At 37.3% G+C, this 26,326-nt stretch overlaps 1 protein-coding gene across 2 annotated transcripts in view; it reads right to left on the bottom strand.

Annotated features, from left to right (window-relative positions):
• Nucleotides 1-4,311: 4,311 nt before the first annotated feature.
• The window catches only part of acvr2aa (activin A receptor type 2Aa), a 48,866-nt gene continuing 26,851 nt past the window's right edge, over nucleotides 4,312-26,326 (bottom strand). For both annotated transcript variants that reach the window (XM_052565270.1, XM_052565271.1), the window contains exons 4-11: nucleotides 26,086-26,240; nucleotides 13,223-13,366; nucleotides 12,433-12,576; nucleotides 11,611-11,756; nucleotides 10,416-10,530; nucleotides 9,160-9,298; nucleotides 8,313-8,443; nucleotides 4,312-8,217 (exon numbers count right to left, since the gene is read on the bottom strand). In XM_052565270.1, coding sequence (XP_052421230.1) covers nucleotides 8,023-8,217; nucleotides 8,313-8,443; nucleotides 9,160-9,298; nucleotides 10,416-10,530; nucleotides 11,611-11,756; nucleotides 12,433-12,576; nucleotides 13,223-13,366; nucleotides 26,086-26,240 — 1,169 coding nt within the window. In that variant the 3' untranslated portion in view covers nucleotides 4,312-8,022. The remainder of the gene's footprint in view (nucleotides 8,218-8,312; nucleotides 8,444-9,159; nucleotides 9,299-10,415; nucleotides 10,531-11,610; nucleotides 11,757-12,432; nucleotides 12,577-13,222; nucleotides 13,367-26,085; nucleotides 26,241-26,326) is intronic.

Genomic DNA, 26,326 nt, shown 5'->3' with positions numbered 1-26,326 from the left:
CAAAATGTAACATAAATTAAAGGAACGAGCCAGGAACAGCCGGGACACTCAGCACAACGCAGATCGCCCAATCCACCACCAAACCTCACCAACATGCCAGGCACATTAACTCTGCATCCAAACACATGTCAGGTGTACAAGCCACACCTCACACTTGACTTGGATTATCCCTTTCTTTGGATTGTATATACACTGGTGGACACTTTTACATTGCAACTTACAACTAGTGATGGAAAATCAAGGCTTTCTGAACCGTTTGAGGCTTTCATGAAATTGTGCCAAAATTACTCAAAGCTTTTAACAAAGTGCATATTAGCGAAATCTGGTGGTCAGACTAGGTTTCTCCACCAAATCTAACAAAACATCACGGAGCAGAGGATGCTATGAAACAGTTTTTCATCTGTGCCAACTCATGTCATGCGAAGTTCAGTCAATAGATTCACATAATGATCAATAATATAAAATATACAAGTGTTTGTATAAGTAACTGATAAATGAGATGTGAGTAGTAGCAAAAATATCTTGGGTAAGCTGTCTCTGAGATCACAGCTATAGAACATGACAAAATGCAATAGAGGTGTGACATGCATTCAGTTTCTGTCTAGTGTTGAGGTCATTTATCTAACCTATTCTACTGAATCCCAAATAAGTGAACACACACACACACAACCATGTCAATGTAAAGTCAAACACAAGATTCATGAGAAGCACTGATTTTTTTTTTTCAAACCAGCTGTATATATACTGCATGATGTTCAAAGCTTCAAATGTAATCAATCACGTGGTATTGTCATTTTGATACAAGCATCAGCACAGTGTGTGATACAATAGTGCTTTGAAAACTGCGTTAGAGCATTGGAGCCTCTGTATCAATCGTCCCATCACTACTTACAACACACTGGATTTCTCAAGGAATGTTTTGATGGTTATGGAAATGAACCATTTTAGTTCATTCTAGGATTTCTAATTTGTTTTAATATATACATATATATGCACACACACACACACTCACTGTACACCTGTTCAATTGCTTGATAACACAAATTGCTAATCAGCCAATCACATGGCAGCAACTCAATGCATTTAGGCATCTAGATGTGGTAAAGATTATTTGAGGAAGTTCAATCCAAGAATCAGAATGGGGAAGAAAGGGGATTTAAGTGACTTTGATCGTGGAATGGTTGTTGGTGTCAGACGGGCTGGTCTAAGTATTTGAAAAAACTGCTTATCTACTGGGATTTTCAAGCACAACCCTCACTAGGGTTTACAGAGAATGGTCTGACAAAGAGAAAATGTCCAGTGACCGGCAGTTGTGTAGATGAAAATGCCTTGTTGATGTCAGAGGAGAATGGGCAGACTGGATAGAGATGATAGAAAGGCAACCGAACTCAACCTCTCGTTACAACCAAGGTATGCAGAATACCATCTCTGAAGACACAACACGTTGAACCCTGAAGCAGATGGGCTACAGCAGCAGAAGATCACACCGGGTGCAGCTCCTGTCAGCTAAGAACTGGAAACAGAGAATACGGTTCACACAGGCTCACCTCATTTGGACAATAGATGATTGGAAAACGTTAGTTGGTCTGATGAGCCTTGATTTCTGCTGCAACATTCAGATGGTAGGGTCAGAATTTGGTGTAAAGAACAGGAAAGCATGCATCCATCCTGCCTTGTTTCAGTGGTTCAGGCTGCTGGTGGGTGTAATTGTTTAAATGCCACAGCCTACCTGAGTATTGTTGCTGACCATGTCCATCCCTTTATGACTACAGTGTGGCCATCTTCTGATGGCTACTTCCAGCAGGATAATGTCACAAACCACAAATCATCTCAGACTGGTTTCTTGAGCATGACAAGGAGTTCACTTTACTCACATGGCCTCCCCAGTCACCAGATCTCAATCCAATAGAGCACCTTTGGGATGTGGGGGAACAAACCTGCAGCAGCTGTGTAACGCTATCATGTCAGTATGGACCACAATCTCTGAGGAATGTTTCCAACACCTTGTTGAATCTATGCCACAAAAAAAAAAATAAAGGCAAAAGGGGGTCCAACCTGGTACTAGTAAGGTGTACCAAATAATGTAGCCAGTGTGTGTGTGTGTGTGTGTCATCTCATTTTTTTTTTTTCTCTTATGTTCTGTTCTAAAAATAACAGCACTGATGTTTGCATTTGGCTAAAGTTCAAATCCTCAGGTGCATCATGTGAAACCTCCTGTGGCCTCTGGAGATGCAGGTGGCAGATGTGTACAGAGCACACTGGCTTTGTGACTTCTTTGTTTGGGGAGCTGCCAAATGATTCTAGTGTTTTTCCCAAGAGGAGCTCATTGTGGATGTTAATTTTCTCCTCTATGGATAATGACTTTCTCTGATCAGGTTATTATCAATCACTCAGTCTCAAAGGATGAGATGCTGAACCGGTAACTTGATGTTCTTAATACATTCAGAAAACGGAACTACGTCTGACTTAAAGTTACCATAGATCAATCTCACACTCCAAAATAAAAATAATATTATTAAAATAATATTAAATATAACTATAGAGCAAAAACATTAATAGTATATAAATAATCTCAAAATGGCAGCCCTGCTTTTGTACTTATTCTCAGACCTTAAGGCATGAACACTTCTCACCTAGTGGAGGCATTATAGTTTTTCTTCTTTTTGTTATGGTAAAGTCATTGAAGCACATATCAGTGCGTTACATAAAATAGATAAAGCACATAGAATGATGTGTCAACTCCCACACTATTATTATTCAAGGACATATACAGCAGCCTGACCAGGTGCTTCAGTTCAACAGCTCACAGAGAAACAGAGCTGAGATGCCGGACAAGCAGTCCACTTTATTTCATATATAACCTGTAGTGGTGGGTGTTCAGTCCCTGATGGACTGCAGAACTGCTGCTGACGTTCCACTGGAGCACCTGTCCATTTTCAAAGTAAAGTCTACTTTATGACACAATGACAGCAATTAAAAAAAACCTGCATCCTTCAGAAATCATTCTAATATGCTGATTTGCTGATTATCAATATTTAAAACTTGAGTTTTTTTTTTCAATATTCTTTGATTAATATAAGGATCCAAAGATCAGCATTTATGTTAAATAAAAAGCTTTTGCAACATAATACACAATATCATTCAAAAGCTTAGAGTCAATATAATTTTTGTTTTTTGGAAAATAAATTATAGAAATGAACAATTATATTTAGCAAGGACTCTGTTGGGGGTTCGAGTCTCAGGGCAGCATCACCACTGCTCCCCGGGCACGGCTGCTCTGGGTGTGTGTTCACTGCTGTGTGTGTGCACTTCGGATGGGTTAAATGCAGAGCACGAATTCTGAGTATGGGTCACCATACTTGGCTGTATGTCACTTCACTTCACTTTGAATTGATCAAAAGTGATGATAAAGCAATAATTTTTCAAAAGATTTCTATTTCAAAATAAATGCTGTTCTTCTGAACTTTCTATTGATCAAAGAAACCTGAAAAAAATCTACTCCGCTGGTTTCAACATTATCATAATGTGTTTCTTTCTTTCTTTTTTATCATTATTATTATTATTATATTTTTTTTTTTTTGAAAAGCAAATCAGAATATCAGAATTATTTCTGAAGGATCGTGTGACTGGAGTAATGATACAAAAAATTCAGCTTTGAAATCTCAATAAATTACATTTTGAAATATATCCAAAAAAAAAAAAAAAAATTAATTTAAATAGATTAGTAAAAATATTTCACATTTTTTTCTGTTTTGCTTTACTTTGTATCAAATAAATGCAGGCTTGGTGAACAGAAGAGACTTATTAAAAAAATAATAACAAGCTTACTGTTCAAAAACTGTTGACTGGTAGTGGATGCTATAGGCAACTTAAATTATTCTCAAATTTCTAGCTTTTAAATGGCTTAGAAATCTATAAATGCTGGACAATAACAAATAATAATGATTTGTTTATACTACGTCCCCCGCGTAATCTACGCCCCTGGAGGGTCACATATGGTATTCGAATAACTGGAAGACACATACACTATTTAAAAGTTTGGGTTAATTTACTGAATATTAGTATTAAAAATAATGCTACTGAGTTCAAACATTTTAAATTAAGTGGAATAGGTAATCTTTTAGTCAAAATGGGTAAAACAGTATTAGGCAAAATGCTGACATCTAGTGGTGTGTTTGGATATAACCGCTATTCACCAAATTCCGATCAGGCTGGACAGTACCAAAGTCCAGTACTCATCCCAGCTTTGAGAAAATATGCATGCAAGTATTTTTATAGGTAAGTTCCAGTGAGACACCGTACACATTCGAGAGCAGTCACTATACTTTATTTGAGGGGAATGGTATCATAAAATCTCATCTGTACATTATGTAACAATTATGTCTGATCAGGCCCTGAAATACTCAAGAGAAAGGTGGACGAAAATGGCATGTCCAGCACAACAGTAATACAGCTGCTTGCACCTAAAATGGAGTGTTTTGGTAAAGTGGAGACATTCACTCAGTGGTGTAATTGAAGAAACATGGTCACCGAAGACCGAAAAAGTGTGTCTGAGAGAAAAGACGAGAGAGAAGCTGCTGGTTGAATCCCAGGAGCAATACTTGCAATGCTGCACCGTGTTGTCTGTCGTGCTACACTGTTTGTTCAATCTTTTGAACGATGTGAGTGGAAGTCTGAGGTAAAGGATTGATAGTGTTTTATCTGACCAGTTTTTAAAATAGAATCACTTCTCATTGATCGAGAAAAGTAGTAATGAAAGTCGGGCCATGATATAAATTAATAAAACTAAAATACAGATGTACAAAATTAACATTAAAATATTTAATAATAATAATAATAATAATAATATCAATAAAGTTTTTTTTTTCTTTGAGACAAAAAAAAAAAAAATGCATGCTCTTTTCACAATCTAAAACGACATTCATATGTACATATGGTGCATTATCATCGGAGTCTTCTACTAAACACAGGGCTTTTAAAGTCTGCCTTTCCATTTCATTTAACCTTCCCCCCAGATTCCTCAACTAGAAAACCAAAAACCGACAGGGAATAGGACAGCACCTGGTGAAAACACTCTACAGGCCAGCAGCAGTCAGCTTATTGAAACTTCTGTAGCGTTTAGTCAAAAGTGAATCACAAATACCACACGAGATGTTCTCAGACCAGAGCGCTCATCCTGCAAATGAACCAGGTGCTTCAGCTGGATGTTATAACCAACTGACCTTAAATGCAATGACCTTTGCATCTAGAGTCCAACAAAGGGCCTTTAAAAGATGGCACAGGGCCCTGTATTAATTTACCATCAGATGAAGTAAACAGAATGAGCAGGCTGAGAATGCTACAGTAGAGAGATACAGAGCTTTCATTGAAAGGGCTTGATTGCATACGGTTGTATGGACCTGAACATTGTCAAATGCATCACACTGTAAAAGAATTGTGAAAGCAAAATGAACCACTGAATCATACTTCACTTGTTCACAGACAGGCATCAGAAATCAGATTTTGTTTCAGACTCAAATCAGTTCAGATGTTCGTAGTCTGAACGGATGAAAAAAAAAAACAACAACAAAAAACACAAAAAAACTAACAAACATGAAATGCATTGTTTACAAACTGGATTCCAACCACAACCATGTGGTTTGAAATCAGATTAAAATCAGGTTTTTACAAATGTGTTGAGTCTGAATGATCGGATCAGATCTCAATTAATTTGTCATTTTCTGGATTATTTGTTCAGACAGGCAGCATATGATTAACTATCGGATTCAGATTAGTTTAGTTATCTGTAGTCTGAATGGGGGAATAAGCACATGAAATCAGACAATTTTTACAAACCTGATATAGATCACATGAAGATTTTTAGAAATGCATTGTATTGTCAGTTCAAATCTCAATTCTTTTTTTTTTCACTCTTTTGGGATGCAATGTAACTAGAAAATTGAAAGCAAAACGAACCAAAATGAGCCACAGAATCGTACTTCAGTACTTGTTCAGACAAGCAGCAGAAATCCAAAGTATTATCCGATACAAATCAGATTTGTAGTTTGTAGTTTAAAAGGGGAAAAAAATCCTCATTATATATATATATATATATATATATATATATATATATATATATACACATATACACACACACACACACACACACAAATAAACAAATACAAATAAATGCGTGGTTTGATGTCAGATTAAAATCAGTTTCAGTGTGAATAATCTGTTCGGATTTTAAGCATTTTTTTTCCTGGAATGGATGGTGACCACACTGTCTGAACAAATTAAGCAGATTTCTTGCAAAATATTTGAAAAACAAATTGGATTCAAGTGCGATGTGAACAAAACCAAAGAACAGCAGCAGAGAAGCTGTTCTTTTGAAAGAGTTACTGCATGTGTTCGGTCCCCATTACAGCATATTATTAGCTTAATACTCTCAGACAACCGTGCATCATAACATATGCATAGCCTGACGTCGACTTTAGTTTGTGATGTACATTATGGTCCAAGCAAACTGCTAGGCGCTTGGATTTTTACCACACTGGAAGTGGCCTGTGAGCTGTGAAACAGTCCCTGCTTAGGATGTTATTGCACATAATATGACCACACTAACAGGGTGTTATATTAAGGGCCCTTGCATACATAATACAACAAGGGTCACCAGAATGGCACCAGAGGGCTCAAAGCAAAGGGAAACGCTTCCTGAGACATACTGAGAGACAGTTCTTGTAGAAGTGTGTAGAAGGTCGCCCGGCTGCTGATCTGAAACCAGTTTGATGTGTCACTCGTGCGGTCGGGCTTCATGAGTAGACTGGTTCAAGCGCAGCACAACAGAAGCGGACAGCAAGAAGACCATAGAAGACCAAGATTGGAAATGAAACAAAAAGAGTGACGCCCTGAAGAAAGGAAAGACTTCAGATTAACCAATAATGAAGGGGTTTCCATGACTGCTAATGGGATCTCATGCACAAGCTCCACATGATAAAGGTTTGAAAAGCGAAGAAAATTAAAAAGGAAAAAGAAAAGAAAACAAGGCATGCAAATACGTCAGTCAATGTTGTGAGGACACCGCAAACCTATATTGGTAAGTGCTTCTGTATTATGTTCACAAAATTCATATTTTCAGGGATTTTTTCTTCTCAACAGGTCTCGATAAAGGTCAACATTTGTTTTAACAAACAAACGATCACTATGCTAAAAAAACTAAACAAATGAAAGAATCACATTTTAAACAGCAGGGCAACACAGAGAACAACTAAAAGAAAGAAGGCAGAACACTGGTTTATGAATGGCCATCGTTTCTTGGCATAATCTGTCATATAAAAAAAGTTTTCCCCGTATTTAAAAAGCTTCCGTGCCTAATGGAGGTCATCGAAAAGCCTCTTTTTTTATATATATATTATATAGTGTTACAAAACAAACTTATTATTAGGATGAGAAACTGAGGTATACCTTGTCGAGAGGTTGGTGGTTATCTGACAGAAACTCTGAAAGCTCTCAGAGGAAACGCGTGTTGATTTGGGTTGTATCGTCACCCTTTCTGTTGATATCTGTACAGCAGCGTCACACTACACATTCAAAAAGCTGTTTCTTATTGGCATTACAATGGTCATTCATACGAACACATTAAATGCGTCTTTTTTTTTTTACGGACGTTGCCCTTTTTTATACTGAAATGACACGAGCGCCGCGCGGAGGAGGAGGAGTCTCGTTTACTCCATGAATGGAAAAGTTTATTCTCCGAGCAGAGAAGCGACAACAAAGAGGTTCGTTTTTGATGTCGGACTTCTAATCCATCCGTCCTTACCAGAGCGCCTCGTGGTACGAGTTTATATATACACAACACATACAATAACGTAGCTGGCTCCAGGTAAACCTGTATTAAACCATTGTCTGCATTTGCTCCAGCCGTAGGAACAGGACGATTATCCAGCACGTCTGATGCCAGCCGTCCGAACAGCAGTCCACTACCTTCCCCGACGCGTCTTTTCTGTTCGGTCAGCCCGCAATTCACATGCTGATATCCTCTAGTCATAGGCTGGACTCCTTAGGGGGATAGTCAACGTTGGTCACCATTGTTACAACGGTGACTATTTCCTCCGGGGCGGAGACGCTGGTCTGCCGCTGCATTTGGATCACGCGTTCCTCAACGCATCCCGCGGAGAGTCGCGCCTCGGCCTCATGGTCCCAACACTCCTCTATAGTCTCGCACAGCATGGCCAGACCCTGAGAGACAAATGAACGTGTTTTATATCAAGGATAATATATTCACTTGATCAAAAGCTTCAGAGTAGCGGTGGGGTTTAATGACGATTACGTACCGGATGTTTCTGCCAGCACTCCCTGAGAGTGGGCCGAAGCTTTTTGTGGACCACCACCTCCTGCATGTCCTCTAGAGTGGGGTGTTGGCCCACCTCCTCCTCAAACGGAAGCATGTACTCGTCCACTGGACCTTAAGAAACAAAAAACCAACATGTGCTCAGGACACAGGAAGTTCTACCATTGAGTGTTAACAGATGCTTTCAAACTAAGGTTCAGAGACTCCACAGGTAAAAGGGCTACAAAGAAAATTGTTTTTTTTTAAGAATGTCTAAATTTATGTTAACTTTAGACATTAGGTAAATGTGGTTATCAACTGAATAATTGCTGATAAAACAGAGAAATGAACCCAAGATGGGATACAATTTTTCAACATTAAAAAATAACGTTCTTCTGTGTTATCATCAGAAACGCCATACAAATGAGGGAGAAGACACTTATGAGAAAAAGTAGCTAGACAGAATGCCGTTTAACCACCTGATCTGCCATCACACTCTGTCATCCATTTAATCCCATCATGCACTGCACTCAATGAGGTTGTCACACATGATGACCCTGTCACAATAGTCCCTGAGGTCTGCTTCACTGTCCACACCTGATCAATATTGTTCCATTAGACCAGACACCAATAATCGATAATAGTGTACTTACTGCACTTACAGTGACAGGCTTATTCAGGAGCTCAAGTGACACGAAAACATACCGGAAATGTGTTTGGGCTATCAGGGAGTGCTGCCAGACCAGATTAAACTCAAGAGTCACTCAAATGTGTACTATAAAACAACTGGTGTAACTGCACAGTTTGATGTCAAGATGGTCTAAAAGGAACAGCAGCTCATGTATACGTACCATCAGACGCAGTGCAACGGGCCGCCAGCTCCCACAGCACCAGTCCCACCGCATACATGTCTATCCTGAGGAAAGAATCGCGCTGGAAGTTGATGGCCCCTTCCAACACCTCCGGGGCCATGTAACGTCTGGTTCCCACCTGGAGCACACAGAGAGACCCCCGTCTGGTTAGCATAACATGTATGTGCAAATAGTATTTCTTGATGAGTAGGGAATTATGGGCAAGGGCCAACTGCCAGAAAACTATTACAATAAAGTATGTTTCAATTATCTAGATACACACTAACACTTGAATATGCAAGTAATAAAATGCTGTATATGTAGTGGGGAACTAACAAGCACTTCGGTATCAAGTGTATACAATAAAAAAAGTATTGCTACAAGCTGTTCTACAATCTTTCTGCCAGCACTGCAGTCAAATCATTCATGGTTTAAATAATGATTTATAGCCTAATAACAAAACAAAATGTTGCATTTTATATTTGATTCTTTTGTATTTAAATAAATGACTGAATGTTTACCTGAATACTTCTAAAACGTGCAAAACTTCCATTTAATTTGCATCCTTGTTCTACTGTTTTAATTGTTCTGTTTGTTCATGATTTTATTATCGTCTGTTTACTTGAATTATGTTTTAGAAAAATGTCAAGATATGATTAATTAAAAAACCCTTGAAGGCTACATGCCATGCTATGGTTTTGTTTGAATTTGTAGGCATTTATATTACCATTTACCTTTTTGCACAAAATACTTGTTGTGCTCAATAACATATACATTTTTGTTGAGGTACTTAAAAAGGATTTCCACAGCTGATATGGTATCGACTAGACATTTTGGTGTCTTTTATGTATGCAGCACATTAGGTTTTGAGATACAGCCTCTGATACACCTCCATAGAATCATATTCATATTTAAACACACTTCACAAAGCCAACTCTCACACAAAGGACGGCACTTTATGATCAGCAGTGGTTCTCAAACCTGTCCTGGAGGCCCCCTTGCCCTGCACCTTTTGTATGTTTCCCTTATCTAACACCTGATTCCACTCATCAGCTCATTACTAGAGACTGCAAGAACACAGGCCCTGTCCATACGGAGACGCGATTTGCTGTGTACACATACATTTTGTATCGTATAGGCGTTTCGTCCACCCAGAGTGGATTAATCTGAAAATGGCGCCTTTGTGTTTTCGTGTGGACAGCAAATCCGCTGTCCTGAAACAATGACATCATCAGCCCACGTCTTTCAACACTTACCTGGCCATGTGTGTCCCCAGCGGACTTTCCTGCCTCAAACCTCAAAGCCAGACCAAAGTCAGCAATACAGGCCGTCAGGTTAGACTTCAGCAGCACGTTCTTGCTCTTAATATCTCTGTGCAACATATGATACAATTTTAAGTAAATAAAAGGTTTGTATTAAAATTGTACATTTTAATTATAATGTTTAGTCAATTTTCACCGGTAAGCACATATTAATAAAATGTAAACTCACAGGCCTAACATGGATTATTTTACCTCATCTACTCTACTGGCTGAATTATAGGCTTTTTATTATATATATTAACACCAAAGATTTATGCACGCTCTCTATCTTTAATGAAAACATTATGAAATTCTTTATGAAAACTGATAAAAAGAATGAAAAACATTATAACAGTGAATTCCACTAATTCCAAATTGCAATAGCCTATTTCTCTATTAAAAGAAAAGTGGTTGAGTAAGTGCATTTATTCAGCATCCACGACCGCAAACCGTACATACATACATACAGTGGAGATTTCATGACAGAACACAGAGTAGCTGAGTGACACTTTCATTTAGGTCGCTAAATTCCAGCTTGTTTGTTGCTGTTTTCAGATCATCGGTGGCGGCGCTTCTGTAATGAGGAGCCAGATTGCTTAAAATAAGCAAACTCCGAGGCAGAAAATGTATCCTTGTAACAGTGAAACTCTGATTCTGGTGTATAATAGCAGTCTGCAATAAAATTTTGTCTCCATTTTTGACGTAAATAAAAATAGGTTTTTGGTCTCTTTTTTTTATTTTTTTTATTACATTTTAGTCTCGTCTTATTTTATCAACAAAATCGCATGTTGATATAGTCAATTATTGTTTATTGACCTTATTTTCGTCTCATCTTTGTCTTGTCTTAGTCATGGGGAAAAAGCTCAACGAATATTTCATCATAGTTTTCCTTAACAAAATTAAATTAAGATATAAATTAAGATATAAATAATAAATTAATAAAAATGCTCACAAAGATCCTTTCAATATTGTTTCAGCTGTTTTTGTCTATACAATGAAAGTCAAAACTGACTTTCACTGCATTGACAAAAAATATATTTAAAAAATCCACCCAATAAAAAGGTGTTCACACACAAGAAAATCATACAGTGTTTTCTCTTTGATATATCCAGTGACCATAATCATTGTTAAAGAGTTGCACATTTCTAACCTGTGTGCGATGGCTGGTTTGTGGCCGTCTCTGTGTCCGGGAAAGTCCGAGTGCAAGTAAGCCAGGCCCCTAGCCATGGTTTGAGCAATGTGACACAGCTCATTCCACGTCACTACGTTTGCCTTTAGGTAGTCCGTCAGGGAGCCCTGCACACAGACATGCGGATCAATCATGGCTGTATATCAGCCTGCAGTGCAAAAAACAAACCTTTTCAATTCACAGTAAAAGGAAAGAAAAGTATAAACTCTGCAATCACACTTAGACTGTTGATACTTTGGGTGCTACCTTGTCACATATTTACTCTAAAATCTGGAATAATCTTTTGATGAAAATTATTTTTTTTCACATAATTGCATCCTACCAGGCATTAACATTACAAATACAATATATATATATATATATATATATATATATATATATATATATATATATATATATATATATATATATATATATATATATATATTTTTTTTTTACATTTATGGATAGACGCATTTTACTACATCAGTAGCATTCAAAAAGCAGCCAATTCTCATCCTCATTTTTTATCACTGTTTCTTAGTCATGTTTATTTCTCAGTGTTCAGCAGCTGGAATCAATAGTTTTATAATGCACAGTTAAAGTCTCCAGTATGATGTTCAAAATTCATTTAAATAAATAATTAAAAAGAGTTTTTAAAGTTTATTAGCAACATTTGAAAAATAATATAGCACATAATCCCTGCTGATTGTGATAGCAGAAATTAATTAGTAACATTTGAGAAACTAAAAAGGATCTAGAATGGTTCCACCAATACTGTCCAGCTCTCATACATCTCCACACCTTCTCATGGTAAGCTGTGATGAGCCACAGCTCAATGTCCAGGTTACTTCCTCTCTTCTCTGCCCCGATGAACTGCAGAATGTTTTCATGCCTCATGCCAGGGAGATTGTAAATGTCATACTCATTCTGCCATGACAGCTTGTCCTGAGAAAGACAGAAAGTACATAGTTATTACAGCACACCGGCATGATGGGCAGTCCCTTAAAAAACACTGATCCATCAGTAAGTTGACAGCAGTAGGGCTGCTAACTGACCATAAAAACAACTGATACAAGTTACAGAGCTTTAGCTGACAACTCCAATTATGTAAGTAAGCAGTAATTTACCAGAGCAAATTATAACAAGATTGATTGATGGATGAGACTAATGATTTCCCTCACACCAAACTCTAAGCTGTGGAGCGAGGCAGCTTTTGATTTTGATTTTAATAAAAAAAAAGCTAAAATATTTATTTGATAAATTAATTATATAATTAATGTATAATTAACTATATAAATATTAAACAAAGATTTTACAGGATAAGTTTGGATATAGAAGATGTATAGTTTCCTTTTCACATTCTGTTTGATAAGATTGCATCATCTTTGCGGTCAAGTATCATAGATTAGCACAAAACTGAATTTGAGAGTATTGTAGAATATTTCTAATGTCATACATGCAGTGCACGTATATGCACTTCACCGGCCGACGCATGGCTCAGCTCCACGTTTGGCTGTGTAATTGTTTAAGCAGGTTAGATTATCTCATCAGCTTTAGGAGCTGATTCTCTGGCCTTGGGTCCGTGTGGTACCTGAATGGGGAAAATCTTCACTGCCACATAGTCATTGAGCAGCTGAGCCTTCCACACACAGCCAAAGCGCCCCCTAGCTTTGATTTCCAACAACTGCAGAGGTTTCTGGACCAGGGTGGGAGATGGCGGCAGAGGTCCAGGGTCCTGCAAGACAATAAATAAGGAAGTGTGAGCCATTGGGTTGGCTGAATGAAGCATCTGTAGGTGTAATAACTGCTGAAGACTTCATCACTATGGAGACCATCGTCACCCAGCTTGTTTCACAGTGACTCTCTGAATCACAAGCTGGCTGTGCTGATTTCTGAACAACCTATGCAGTGCCATCACTAACCACCATAAGGTTATTTCAACAAGATGCGTGCACAAAGAAGGGCCATTCAAAGTGGCCATTACAGAAGGACATCGTCTGGAAAGAAGACCCTGGATCAACCCGTGACTCTTTAAATAAAACCTCTCCGTTACGTTGACTGCTGGTGCCACTGATACAGTATGTTGTAATTCCCACTTTAAAGGAGTTAAGGGTTGGTTCATGCTATATTTTATATTCAATTTCATATACTTGCATTCAAATACATGCAAACGAAGGGGAATGGGTACACGAGCACATGCAAAGATTTTGTCTTCTGCTACAAAATAAACTCTGATCTATGAACCTGAGAAAATTTGTTCGACCAATAAAGGCTTAAAACATCCAAAATGACTTAATGGATGAAAATCAAGCATTGAGGACATTCTCATTTTGGAATCCTGTGTTATAGACAACCATTTCAAAGTTTAGGGTTGGTTAGTGTTCTTAAATGTTATGAAGTAGTCTCTTCTGCTCACCAAGACTGGGCATTTTTTTAAGATGACAGTAAAACCTAATATTTAAAGTATTATTACAATATCCAAAATAAGAGTTTTCTATTTTAATGTTTTTAAAGATATATATTTTATTTCTTTGATGATAAAGCCGTATTTTCAGCAGTCTTCAGTGTCACATGGTCCTTCAGAAATCAATTCAATATGCTGATTTGGTGCTCAAGAAACAATTATTATTGTTGTCAAAGTTCATAATAGTTGTGGCACTTAATATTTTTGTGAAAACTGTAATACATTTATTCAGGATTCTTGAATGAATAGAAAACTATTTATTTGAAATAGAAATCTTCATAAACGTCTTCACTTTAAAAAGCATTTTTACTACTTTTATGTAAAATTTGCACTTTAGTATTGTTATAGGAGAAGGAATGTGAAAAGAATGCAAGCCCAGCAGAAGACCTGTTCAGTGCATTAAGATTGTAACACTTCGTGAGAACACTGAGGTTCTTATATGGCTATTACAAATACTATTGTGACCGATACCATACCTTACATGAAAACAAACAAACAAACAAACAAACAAAAAAATCCTTCTAATACTGGTTGGGGTGATGTGTTAAATGGGGTAAAGGTGGACCATGTCGTGCCATAAAGCTTGGACAGAAGGGGCTTATGGGAGTTGCAGTTCAGAGCTTGTTAAACATAATCCATAGCTTCTGTAAATGGACCACAGATTTGATAAGCAGCTGACCTAGTTTGTGGGTGCTGTGAAAGACACTGGCATTCCATTACACCTTGAAGGCTTGAACCTTTCTGAACATGCCTCATGTAAGCAGAGACCATTTAGTAGTTCATCTAAATGCATGAGAGTGTGCTCAAACCTAGTCTTACACCCAACATGACCTTTTTGGACCAATTGCCCTTTGTCAGCAAAACACAACAGACTGTTTCCCGCTTATCAAATAAGCTAATCCTAATTATTCAAGTGAATCAGTGCAAGAAAGTGATATAGATGGCATCTGTAGGCACAGATCCAACCACTGCCGGTATGCTTGCTGTACTTGGCATACAACTTTCCTAATACTCAACGCAAAAAGTGAATCCACAACAGAGGATCCGCAAATTTCAATTTTTTTATTTATTTAATCAAATAGAAGTAAAAAGAAGCTAAATATAGCTGGAAGACAAATTACCCGAATACATTCTTCACAGGTGTCTTGTGAAATTCCCCCTTTAAACTCTGTAACAACCTACTTCCCTTTGTTAGTCATAAGTGCTCGAATAGAGAAAAAGAGCTTCGTTTGGCCTCCTTCTGAAACAAATGCCCAATAAGTAGGTAGGATGAAGAAGGACTGTCCACAGAGCACCTGCTGGATTGTGGTTTGGAGTTCAGGCAAAAGTAGGACAAATGCAGAACAGGCATGTTTTTATATGTGGCCTACATTTCCACCAACCGAACATGGGGGGCGGGGGGGATTGTCTCTGAACTGAGACTCCTTAGCATATGGATCTGGGTTGTTAACTAACTTTTTCCAAGTCCTCAAGGAAACGAATACTGGAGAAAAGTACATCGCATGACAGTGGGTGGGAGGAGACAAGGTTAAAGAACACAACATCCATCACACGGAGAAGAAAAACATGAAACGGTGAGGGCGCAGGAGAGAAAGTGTCTACTTCGGAGATGGCAATGCTTTGCTGTTACACAAACCGAAAGAGCTGATGCGAAATGAGGGAGAATGAAGGTACGGGGGGACTGAGCTCCTGAGGGGGACATAAAAATAAAAAGTAAAAAATAAAAAAACTTCACCCTGACCCTGACTTCACACACCTACACCCACACGGGTCAGGGTCATGTTTACTTTTCCATTTGCCTAAACGTCAGTCACTAAGCAGACACCAGTCATAAACATGAAGACAATAGGTCTAACGGGAAGTGTTTGCCCCTGGGGCAGCGGCCGTGGATGGAGGCACAGACTGACATTTTTAAAGCATTCCTTTGCTAAAATAGAGAAAAAGAAAAACAACACAGGTCATTTAAGAGGGCTATCCGTCTACCCAGACGCCTGTGGCAAATATAGTATGTCAGAGTGCAGGCTCCTGGAGTTGTTTGGTTTATTCAGTGCCTGAAAATAAAGAGAACAGTGGCCAGTGGAGACTATTTATTTGAATATGACTTTCCATTCATACAAGTATTTATTCATACTACTGATGTCCTTAATTCTCATTTTTCAGCCTATACTCTGGATAACTGGTTTGAAGAAGGTAAAATTTAAAGGGTTACTCGACCCCAAAATGAAAATATGGTCATTAATCACTTACCCTATGTCCTTCCAAACACGTAAAAGCTTTGTTTGTCTTCGGAACACAATTTAAGATATTTTGGATGTAAACCGGGAGGCTCATGACTGTCCCATTGACTGCCAAGTAAATTACAAAGTCCAGAAAAGTATGGAAGACATCAGCAGAATAGTCCATCTGCCATCAATGGTTCAACTGCAACGTTTTGAAGCGAGGAGAATACATTTTGTACACGTAGATAAATACAATGACTTTATTCAACAATTGGTCTCCTCTATGTCAGCATACAAGGATACATTTTCTAGACTTTGATTTGAACGAAAACAGCGTATCCTATTTGCTGTCTGAATAATGTATGCTATATGCGTCCAGCAGATATTCTAAATATGGCGCTATGCTGACGTAGAGCAGATGTGTGAATAGTTTTTAATTCATTGAATTAACTTTAAAAAAAAAATAATAATAGTTAGAACTGCTATTAACTCTATTCTAAATACGTATAGAAAAAAAAAAAAAGATTTATCTCACCTAACAGAAAGCCACCCTAAGACTATATTTTAAAGAAGAATGCATAGACTGCATCTGGGATAGCTTGAAAATTTGGGGATTTAAAATGTTGGGGGCTTTTGATCTCTTGTGAATTATTTACATACAGTAATTCATTTGGAAAGCACATTTAGACCAAAGCAATACACAACAGTTTGCTGTAACAAATGGAAGCATAGGCAGCATATATACAATGTAATACAGAGCTAAATCCTTGCAGAGCTAAATGGACTTCTTAGTTCCAGAGTGTTTCTTATCAGTACTGGCACACAGGTGGATAAAAGCATCAATGTGATGTTTTGTATTAAACCTTCAGGATGGACTAAATCTCAAGAGGAATCAGGCAACAATCTTTGGCTCCAGAAACACTGAATGACCAGTTGATTTCCTTTACTTGGTCTTGGCTGCCCAACATTACTGCTCAAACACCCTCTGGGAACACAAAGCGATTTAAAAAGGTTTTAAAATGGCAATATCTTACACTCCTGCAGCATTTTATTTCCCCTTGAGATCCACACATAATGTTAGTGAAGGTTTCCTGGTCTAAAAGTTAAATGTCCTGGTCTCAATGCAGTTTTTCCTGACCATTTTCAGTTTTTTTTTTCTAGCCCCAAGAAAACAGGCTGCTTTAACCATTTGTGTGAACTAGAAAATTATTTCTGAAAAAAAAAAAAAAAAAAAAAAAACACACACTGTATAATCACTATACCACTCCATTACTTGCTGGGAGGGAAAAATCCAGTTTTACATAACATGACCCTAAAAGGGGTCATATGATGCTGCTAAAAATGTAATTATTTTGTGTATTTGTTGTAATGTAATGTGTTTATACCGTTAAGGTTAAAAAAAACATTATTTTCCAAATAATGCACTAGGCATGGGCCAATTACCGGTTTCAAGGTATACCGCGATATTAAAAGTATATTTTTCATTATACCGTTCCTGCAGTATGCGCTGTTTTCCATGTCTCCTCTAAGACTGAAAGAGCAGGAATCCCTCAGGCTGAGTGCAGTGTAGAGTAACACTTGACCCCTCCTTCTCCTGTTGGTGCGAGCGAGCAGTGAGTCACGTGTGTGTAGGACGGCCGAACTTAAGGAGCTGCCCCCAACTCAAGGCCCGGGTACACTTCACATTCAGCATTCCTTTCCGTCTCACGCACAACTGTGTCTGCACAGCTTTCAAAAGTATACTCAACTGTAGATGAGCAAGGACAGATGAGCTCAATACATGCACAGTACCATGGGGTGCACGGCTGTCCGCAAGCCCTCTTGATGTTGAAAATAACAATGCCGAAGGTGCGCGGCAGCCGAAAAATACTTTGGCCTTTAAGCGATCAGCAACCGGAAGTTTCTTTGCGTTATTGCAACTCTCTGTTCTGGACTTGCACAATGTCATTTATGTGATAATATGAAGTCTATTAATAGAGTGTTCTATTTTTGCAGCCTGTACGCAACAGACGCATTGCAGGCTACTGGTTCAAGAAACAGTCCTCATCCTCCATAAAATGCATAGCACACATCTGAATATTTGAGTTGGACTGTTCTGGAACAGTGTTGAAATATAACTTAACCACTAATTTCTAGTCGTGTCCTCTTTTGGAAGGCTAGTAGTTTCGCTTTCACAAATGAAACACACAGCATCTCCATAACATGGCAGTGGTGGGAACAGAGAGAATAAAAGTTACGCCTTCTTAATTTGCGTGAACATTTGGGCAGCGTTATGCAAATCTTCCCACATAGTGACGTAGACATGTGAGATATAATAATGGTTAAGATTTGTCCACACCCCCCTAAAACGGCTCGTTCTAACACGCCCCGTGTTAGAACGAGCCGTTTTAGGGGGGTGTGGACAAATCTTAACCATTATATCTCTTTGCATTTGAGACTTTAGTTTTCGCAACTTTACAGATCTTCATTATGCACCAAGAGCTTGTAACGCTTCAGAGAGAAAGGAAATTTTTAAATCGCTTCATATGACCTCTTTAGCAAGGAATTTTTATATTTTGCTGTTGTCGATTTATTTAGCTCGTTGACGAACATCTGTCAAGAAGCACATTCAAGCAAATGTAAATACTGCTCAGGACTCATCAGGGAATAATATTAGTTCATTCCAGTTTTTAAGAGCTTTGTCTCTCTGGCCAAAACTTCAAATGAGTGCTGCAGAGTCTCACATCTTTCAAAGGTATCAAACCACTAATTTGTCATATCTATTTTGTGTGTGCTGAAATGTAGAATGTCCAAGGGGTGACACTGATGCAATATGACACTTTGCCATAAATCTTTCAATATTATGGCAAATTTTTTATAGGTCAAGTACAATAAAAGCACTTTAAGCTGTTCCCCATTCCCACATTCATAACATTCATCATTGCATACATTTGCTGCATGCTTGGAGACGTGCATTTTTAACCTTAGTACTGCCATTTTTCCATGCATCTAAATTAAGGGATCTATGCCTAAATCCCCTGAATCAGAGAGGATTTTGTTTTTGTTATCCGTGCACTGGAAGTCAGAACATCACAGATTGATGAGGCAATGTGCAGGGATAAACGCAAAATAAAATCAGTGGGATATTATAGGAAAATGTGCTAACAAAAACAAAGGGGAGCTTTTGATAGCTATGAAAAAAAAAGGTTTAAAATGAGGTTCCAACATAATCTTGAAAAAAAATAAATAAATACAAATAAAATAGATGAACGAGTCAGGCTTCTCTTACCTCTATCATTATATGAAAGGCGTGCTAGTTAAGGAAGGAAAGAGGAAATCAAGTGTTAGTTTTAGTTTAACGTATATGAGATGGAAAGATGTGATGGGGAATTTAACGATCTCTTAAAGAGGAAATAAATGTGTTTAACTATTTCTGTAGGAACTTTCACTTGCTGGCCAACACAATACTATTTTACAGGTTAACCCAATTACGTCTGTCCAAAAGATTTAACATTTATGTCTACTCAAAAGATAGGAACACTACTTTGTTTTTTTATATATACTTTATTCTTTTTTTTCTCAAGGTGAAATACTTTTTTTTCCGATTAAACATCTTGCCTTATGTTTTTTTTTTTTTATGTTTTTTTTTTTATGTTTTTTTTTTTTTTTTTTTAGCTTGTCTGTGATTTTAACATTGTGTAAGTGAATTTAACTGGAAAGAATGAACATTCAGCCCCAAGGACACCACTCAACGGTTGCCATTTATACCTGAGGCCAAATCTGTATGTTACAGCAACTGCCAGACTTGTACAAGTTTCTGAGACTTCACCAAATAAAATTGTCAACTAGGATTAATTCAGAATATTTAAAAAGAAAACACAACAATTCAAAGTACAGCGTTCAAAGCAAAAGTTGAAAGAAAATCGGCATAAATTGTTACCATTCAGTAAGTAAAAACGATCTGCATTCCTATTCATAGATACAATGTAATATTGTACTCATGTTAGACAACCAGCACAGGAACAGGAACAAAATAACAATAAGAAAATAGTGTTTTCAGAGCTGTGGCGCAGCAGTTTGCACATCTTCCCTCCCTATATACCAAAACATTTCCTGTCTAATGCAATAAACAGAAACACAAAGAATAAAAAAGTGAGTAAAAATAAAAACAGTGATTTAAATAAAGCTAGATGTGGAATGACTTTAGGCACATGCATAAGAGCTAATATAATATAATATAATATAATATAATATAATATAATATAATATAATATAATATAATATAATATAATATAATATAATATAATATAATATAATATAATATAATATAATATAATATAATATAATATAATATAATATAATATAATATAATACAATACAATATAATATAACATAATATAATAGTGTGTGTGTATGTGTAAACACGCACACACACAGACAGACACATATACACATACATACATATAGATATAAGGAAATTCTGCACGCGTGCTGCAGCCTGAAAACCCTTTTCTTCCAGAAACAAAAAATTCCCATCCTCACAGTGAAGCCAAGCATTAATGCAGTTAAAGCACACTGTGCTCTCTCTCCTGAGGGGCATGTTAGGTCTTGGGTCCTCGTAGAAAACCGTTAAATAATCAAGAAGCCACTCTCTGCTTTCTAAATGATATGAGACTCTATATAAGTGGAGGCTGGGGGCCAAATGTTTCAAAAGATGACATTATTTTTAACTACATGCTTTAAAACGGCCTGAGAATTGATGGGGAAACATTTCAATCAGAGCTATACAAAATAATGTTGCTGACAGCTGCTAAGGACATCATAAAATTATTCTCATCTTTGTTGATAAAGTGCCCAATGCAAATGCACACAGCAACCACCATCGGGCCACCAAGCACAGTTAAAGATTGGCCGATCTAAATGAGATGTTTCATGTATTTCCGGCTTGCAGTGTAAATGTTTATAAAGATCATATCAGTGACTAAAAGAACAAACTGCTGAAGTTACAGGAAGACAAGAGCGGAGGCGAGGCTTTAACCAAATAAAAAGAGCAAACCGTAACAAATACAAAGTCAAGACAGCTCTCACGTTACTTGTATTTAGCTTGAGTCGTACAAATAAGTTGTTTAGCTCCTCTAGCTTAGCACTGAACACTAGAAAGAAAGATTATATCACAAATGTATCAACCACCCTGTAATAATTGCTCCTCTGAAAGTGAGCAAGCTTTTGGACAGTAATCGTGTAATCACTGAAGAAGAAACAACTGAAGCCTTTTTCTGCACTCGAATGTCTTAGCCGAAAGAAATTACATTTCTAAGGATTTCAAAACAAGCAGATTTCTTTGTGGCACCTTGTGAAATGCCACATTTCCTGTCAACATGTTACAAAATCATTTCTGGCAATCGTGCAATGTTTGTGACACAGTAGAGGAACAGCTAGAGCCAAAATTCTAGAGGAAATTATAAATCCAAACAAAGTACATTAGCATATAAACTACCATTTAAAGGATTGGGGCCATTAGAATTATTTTGGTCGCTAAGACTGCATTTATTTGTTAAAAAATAAAGCAAAAACAGTAATAAAGTGAAATATTATTACAATTTAAAATTACTGTTTTATATTTAAATTTATGGTATAATGTATTTTTTTTATAATGTGATGGCAAAGCTAAATTTTCAGCAGCATTTACTCTAGTCTCCAGACTTACACGATCCTTCAGAAACCATTCTAATGCATTTCCCCCCCTTTTCTTTCATTTTTCAAGATACTTTGATGAAGAGCAAGTTCAAAACAGAACAAAATGTCACTTTTGACCAGTTTATTGTGTCCCTGCTAAGTGAAAGTATTAATTCCTTTCAAAACAATAATAACAATAATAAAAATAAATAATAACAAAATAAAATGTTCTCTTGCTCCAATGCAGTTTCATATTAATGTAGAATAGGATTAACTACTACATAGTGTTGTATAAGTCCCTGAGGCCTTATGACAACTGTATTAAGAGCTAATAAAGTTCCCTACATATCAAAAACAAGTTTGGGCTGATCATGATACTCAATATCAGCAGCACTTTGGGGGTGGTTCATCTGTCAGATCTGGTCTACATAACGCTGAAACTCAATCGGGGAATTCCAAATGCTCACCTGACACTGAGGTAGGGGAAGTAGATATGGCAAAAATATCATATCACATTTGTTATTTTTTTTTTTTGGAATTTCAAGATTTTATCTCAATTCTTTGTCATCTGGATTTTACTATTTGGTCTGAGCAGTACAGCCAAACTAATTTCCCTATTTTAAAAACAAAGCCTTACAAGGTAACAAAATATATTTAGAAAAGAATGGCAGATATTTAGGCTGAAGATTTTGGGTTGGATATAACGTGTTACTGTAATTTAATTAATTTTCCTGGTAACACAGTAAAGTAATGCATTACATTTTAAATTTATGTAATTTGATTACAGTTACTTATGCCATTAAAATTACGTTACTTAAGTTACAAATTCAGTGTTAAACATTATGAAGAAAAAAATCATGTTTTGTGAATCAATATGCCCTTTAATAAATCACTGGAGAATTTGAGCTAAACTGCAGAAGAGTCCTACAACATTTAGATGCAACGAACGGTCATATTTCAATTCATATGAATGATATTTCAAAATGTTGCACTCAAAATATTTTAGTCTGGCATTATAGTTTGGGAAAATTTCAACAAGTGAATGTGTACAAATTTATGTCACAGTAACTCTAATATACCGTATTTTTCGGACAATAAGTCGCACCTGAGTATAAGTTGCATCAGTCCAAAAATACCTCATGACAAGGAAAAAAACATAAGTCGCACTGGACTCTAAGTCGCATTTATTTAGAACCAAGAACCAAGATAAAACATTAGCCGCGAGAGGGCACTCTATGTTTTCAGTAGGCTACAGGAGCACTGAGCAGTATAGAGCGCCCTCTCGCGGCTGTAGACGGTAATGTTTTCTCTTGGTTCATTTCTCTCAGTTCATGTCAAGTTAATTTTGATAAATAAGTCGCACCTGACTATAAGTCGCAGGACCTGCCAAACTATGAAAAAAAGTGTGATTTATAATCCGGAAAATACGGTAAGTGAAAATAAATGACTCATTAAAATGAAGATCATCTGCTGCATTAAGCTGCGTCGGCATCACAATTCAAGGCTTATTCCTCAAAGAATGTCTTCTTCCAAAAACGAAAAGTAGATGAGACGAACTTGAATCTTTCTTTGTATATGAAGGTGGTGTTGACATTTACATGTTCACGCATCTCAAGCCTGGGTTCGAGCAGATTATTATCTTATAGCGTTATAGGTGAGCTCAGACGGGAAAGACTGTACCTCGCCTTCGGTTTCATATGGATTATTTTATCAAAGAATATTTGTTGACACCAAGCTTTCTTTAGATATACTGTATTTCTCAGGTCATTTTCATTCATTTTAGTAACTCGTTTTAAGAAATAGAAAAACAGAGACTGAATGCAGAAAGCGCACCTTATTTGTTTTACAAAACAAAACAAAAAAAGTTTTGTAGATATTAGGAGTGTAGGCTATAATTATAATCATTATTAAATTAATGAAAAAAAGAGTTTCTATCTGTCGTGTATTTTCTAGGTTTGATAACTTGAACGTTAAACTTGAAAGTAAAGTAATTAGTAATCTGATTAGTTTTTAAATGCAGTAATCAGCAATGTATTCAAATTACAAATTTAAAGTAGTATTTAGTAAATTGTAGAGGATTACTTTTTTGAGTAACTTATTCAACACTGCCCACATTCTTCAACATAATATTTATGTTCAGCACAAGAAATAAATTAATACAGGTTTGGGACAGCATGTGAGTGAGTAAATAAGAAAAGAAATGTAATTTTTGGGTGAACTGTCCCTTTAATGACAGTCAGCTGCATGTTTAGTAGGGCTGCATGATGTGTCATTTAAGCATCGATATCGCAATGTACGAATCCACTATAGTCACATCGCAGGATGTGCGATGTAGGCTGTCATAGTTGATCCGTTATTCATTAACTGTATGGGCCAGAGAGCGCGCGCACGCGAGAGAGAGAGAGCGCGAGCGCGCGGCCAGCGACACACTAGATGCGTGGCGCAAGCGTCTCAGCTGCGTGGCGTGTCTGTTTTTAATTCGGCTCCCATGTTAACAGGTTAGAGCTTGTAGACTGCCTGCATGTGACGCGCGGCTCGGGCCGAGCGGAAAATGCGTGCATGCTAGAAATAGAACCGACGCCTATTTTTCATGTGACACGCAAGCGTGCTGGAAGCGTTTTCAGGCAAAATACAATAGGAAAATATGTTTATATGTCATATTGTACACAGATTCATATTAATTCATGACACTTAGATGTTTGAAAGTCTATAGGTTGACATATATTCAGATATAAATGTAATTTAAAAAATAAATTAATAATTATTGATTTTCCAATATTGCACCTGTCACCGGCATGAGAGAAAGAGCGCGCGCGTGCACGCGAGAGAGAGAGCCCCGGCCGCACGCTAAATGTCTTCAAACAACACAAACGCTGTCTTGCTCTCCCTCCCTCACGCATATTAATCAATTGACACGATGGTGTCGATGTTTAAATCATTTAAAAAGAGAATGTAAGTGTGCTCACCCCGTTTTTGTTTGTAAGAAAAAAAAAATTGTTTTCATATCGCAATATAGATCGCAGAAAAATAAAATATTGCAATGTAATTTTTTCCCAATATCGTGCAACCCTAATGTTTAGTACTGTCCCTTTAAGACCTGCACACATCTAATATACAGACGTGCATCTGTTTTTCTCTCAACTGTTTACTTTCACTTTAGATGTAACCAACTGTGTTTATGTACACTTTGTATGTTTTTGACAGTATAACTTAGTTAATTAATAAAGAAAACGTAGTTCAGGAATCTGTTGCTATTTGAAAGCCTTTTAAGTGCGTTCATACCTCCCTTTGTCTGCGCTCAGAAAAATCTCACGTCAGAACATCACATGAATGTACTGTTTAACCAGCAAGGCTTTAAAATACATGCAAATAATGTACTTTTGTGATAGCAAATAAGTGCAGTGTCCCGTACCGTTGAGTTAACATTTGATGTAAATGTATAGTATATTGAGAGGTCCCAGAACTGCAACTGACGGAATGTGCATTGTAGCACGATACCACAATATTTTTTCAAAAGCAGGTGGTCGAGACAATTTTCTCACCCACACAGACCATATAAGCCCAGCACACATAAATGCATCTGCTCTGAGCTTCTAAAGATAAAAGGATTTTGTTTCACTCTGACCCAGCAGTTCAGATTTTGACTTGACACGCTAAATCTATAAAGATCTATTGTGTAAATCAGAAGATGTGAATCTTAAGACTAGTCACACACAGGGGTAAAGGTCACCTGATTGCTCATGTCTTGTGTTATGTCAGCTCTGTTATATTGTCTTTCTGGTGGGAGAGGAGGGCACTGAAACACAACTGTGTCCTGACAGATCTAGTTTGATTTCAGCTGACAGCATGTTTGAACTTAAGTAAGTGTGACATTGAGCACACTAGATCCCTGAAATCACTGTCATTCACATCAACTGGAGGTGCTGCACAGCTCACAGTAGCACCGTTTCTAGTGGCATGAAAATGTACTGATACACTGAAACTCAAGAGTGATAAGAGCAGATGACTGTGCTGCATGTGATATTAATCTTTCACTTCAAAATATGGGAATACTTCTCTCATTTTACTAAAGGTAAATCAAAATGCATGCATCATACAGTAGAGATATCAATTTACCTGGGTAGGGACCAGAACAGGTGGATACGCCAGCTTGTGATGTCGATACATCCAGAAGGAGAGGAGGACAATGGCTGTGATGCCCATGATGGGCACGATGGAGCACAGAAGGGTACTGAACAGTGGTGGCTTCTGGGTGAAGGGGTTAGATGTTGCTAGGGAGAGAAGAAGAATGAGAGAGTTCAGTAGTGATCAGCGCTTTTGATTAGGTGCACAATACAATACTGCTCAAAAGTTTGGG

This window comes from Carassius gibelio, chromosome B9, assembly GCF_023724105.1.
Source record: "Carassius gibelio isolate Cgi1373 ecotype wild population from Czech Republic chromosome B9, carGib1.2-hapl.c, whole genome shotgun sequence".
Lineage (NCBI taxonomy): Eukaryota > Metazoa > Chordata > Actinopteri > Cypriniformes > Cyprinidae > Carassius > Carassius gibelio.
Note: the sequence above shows the minus strand (reverse complement) of the source record. Positions and strands in the feature narration are given on the sequence as shown.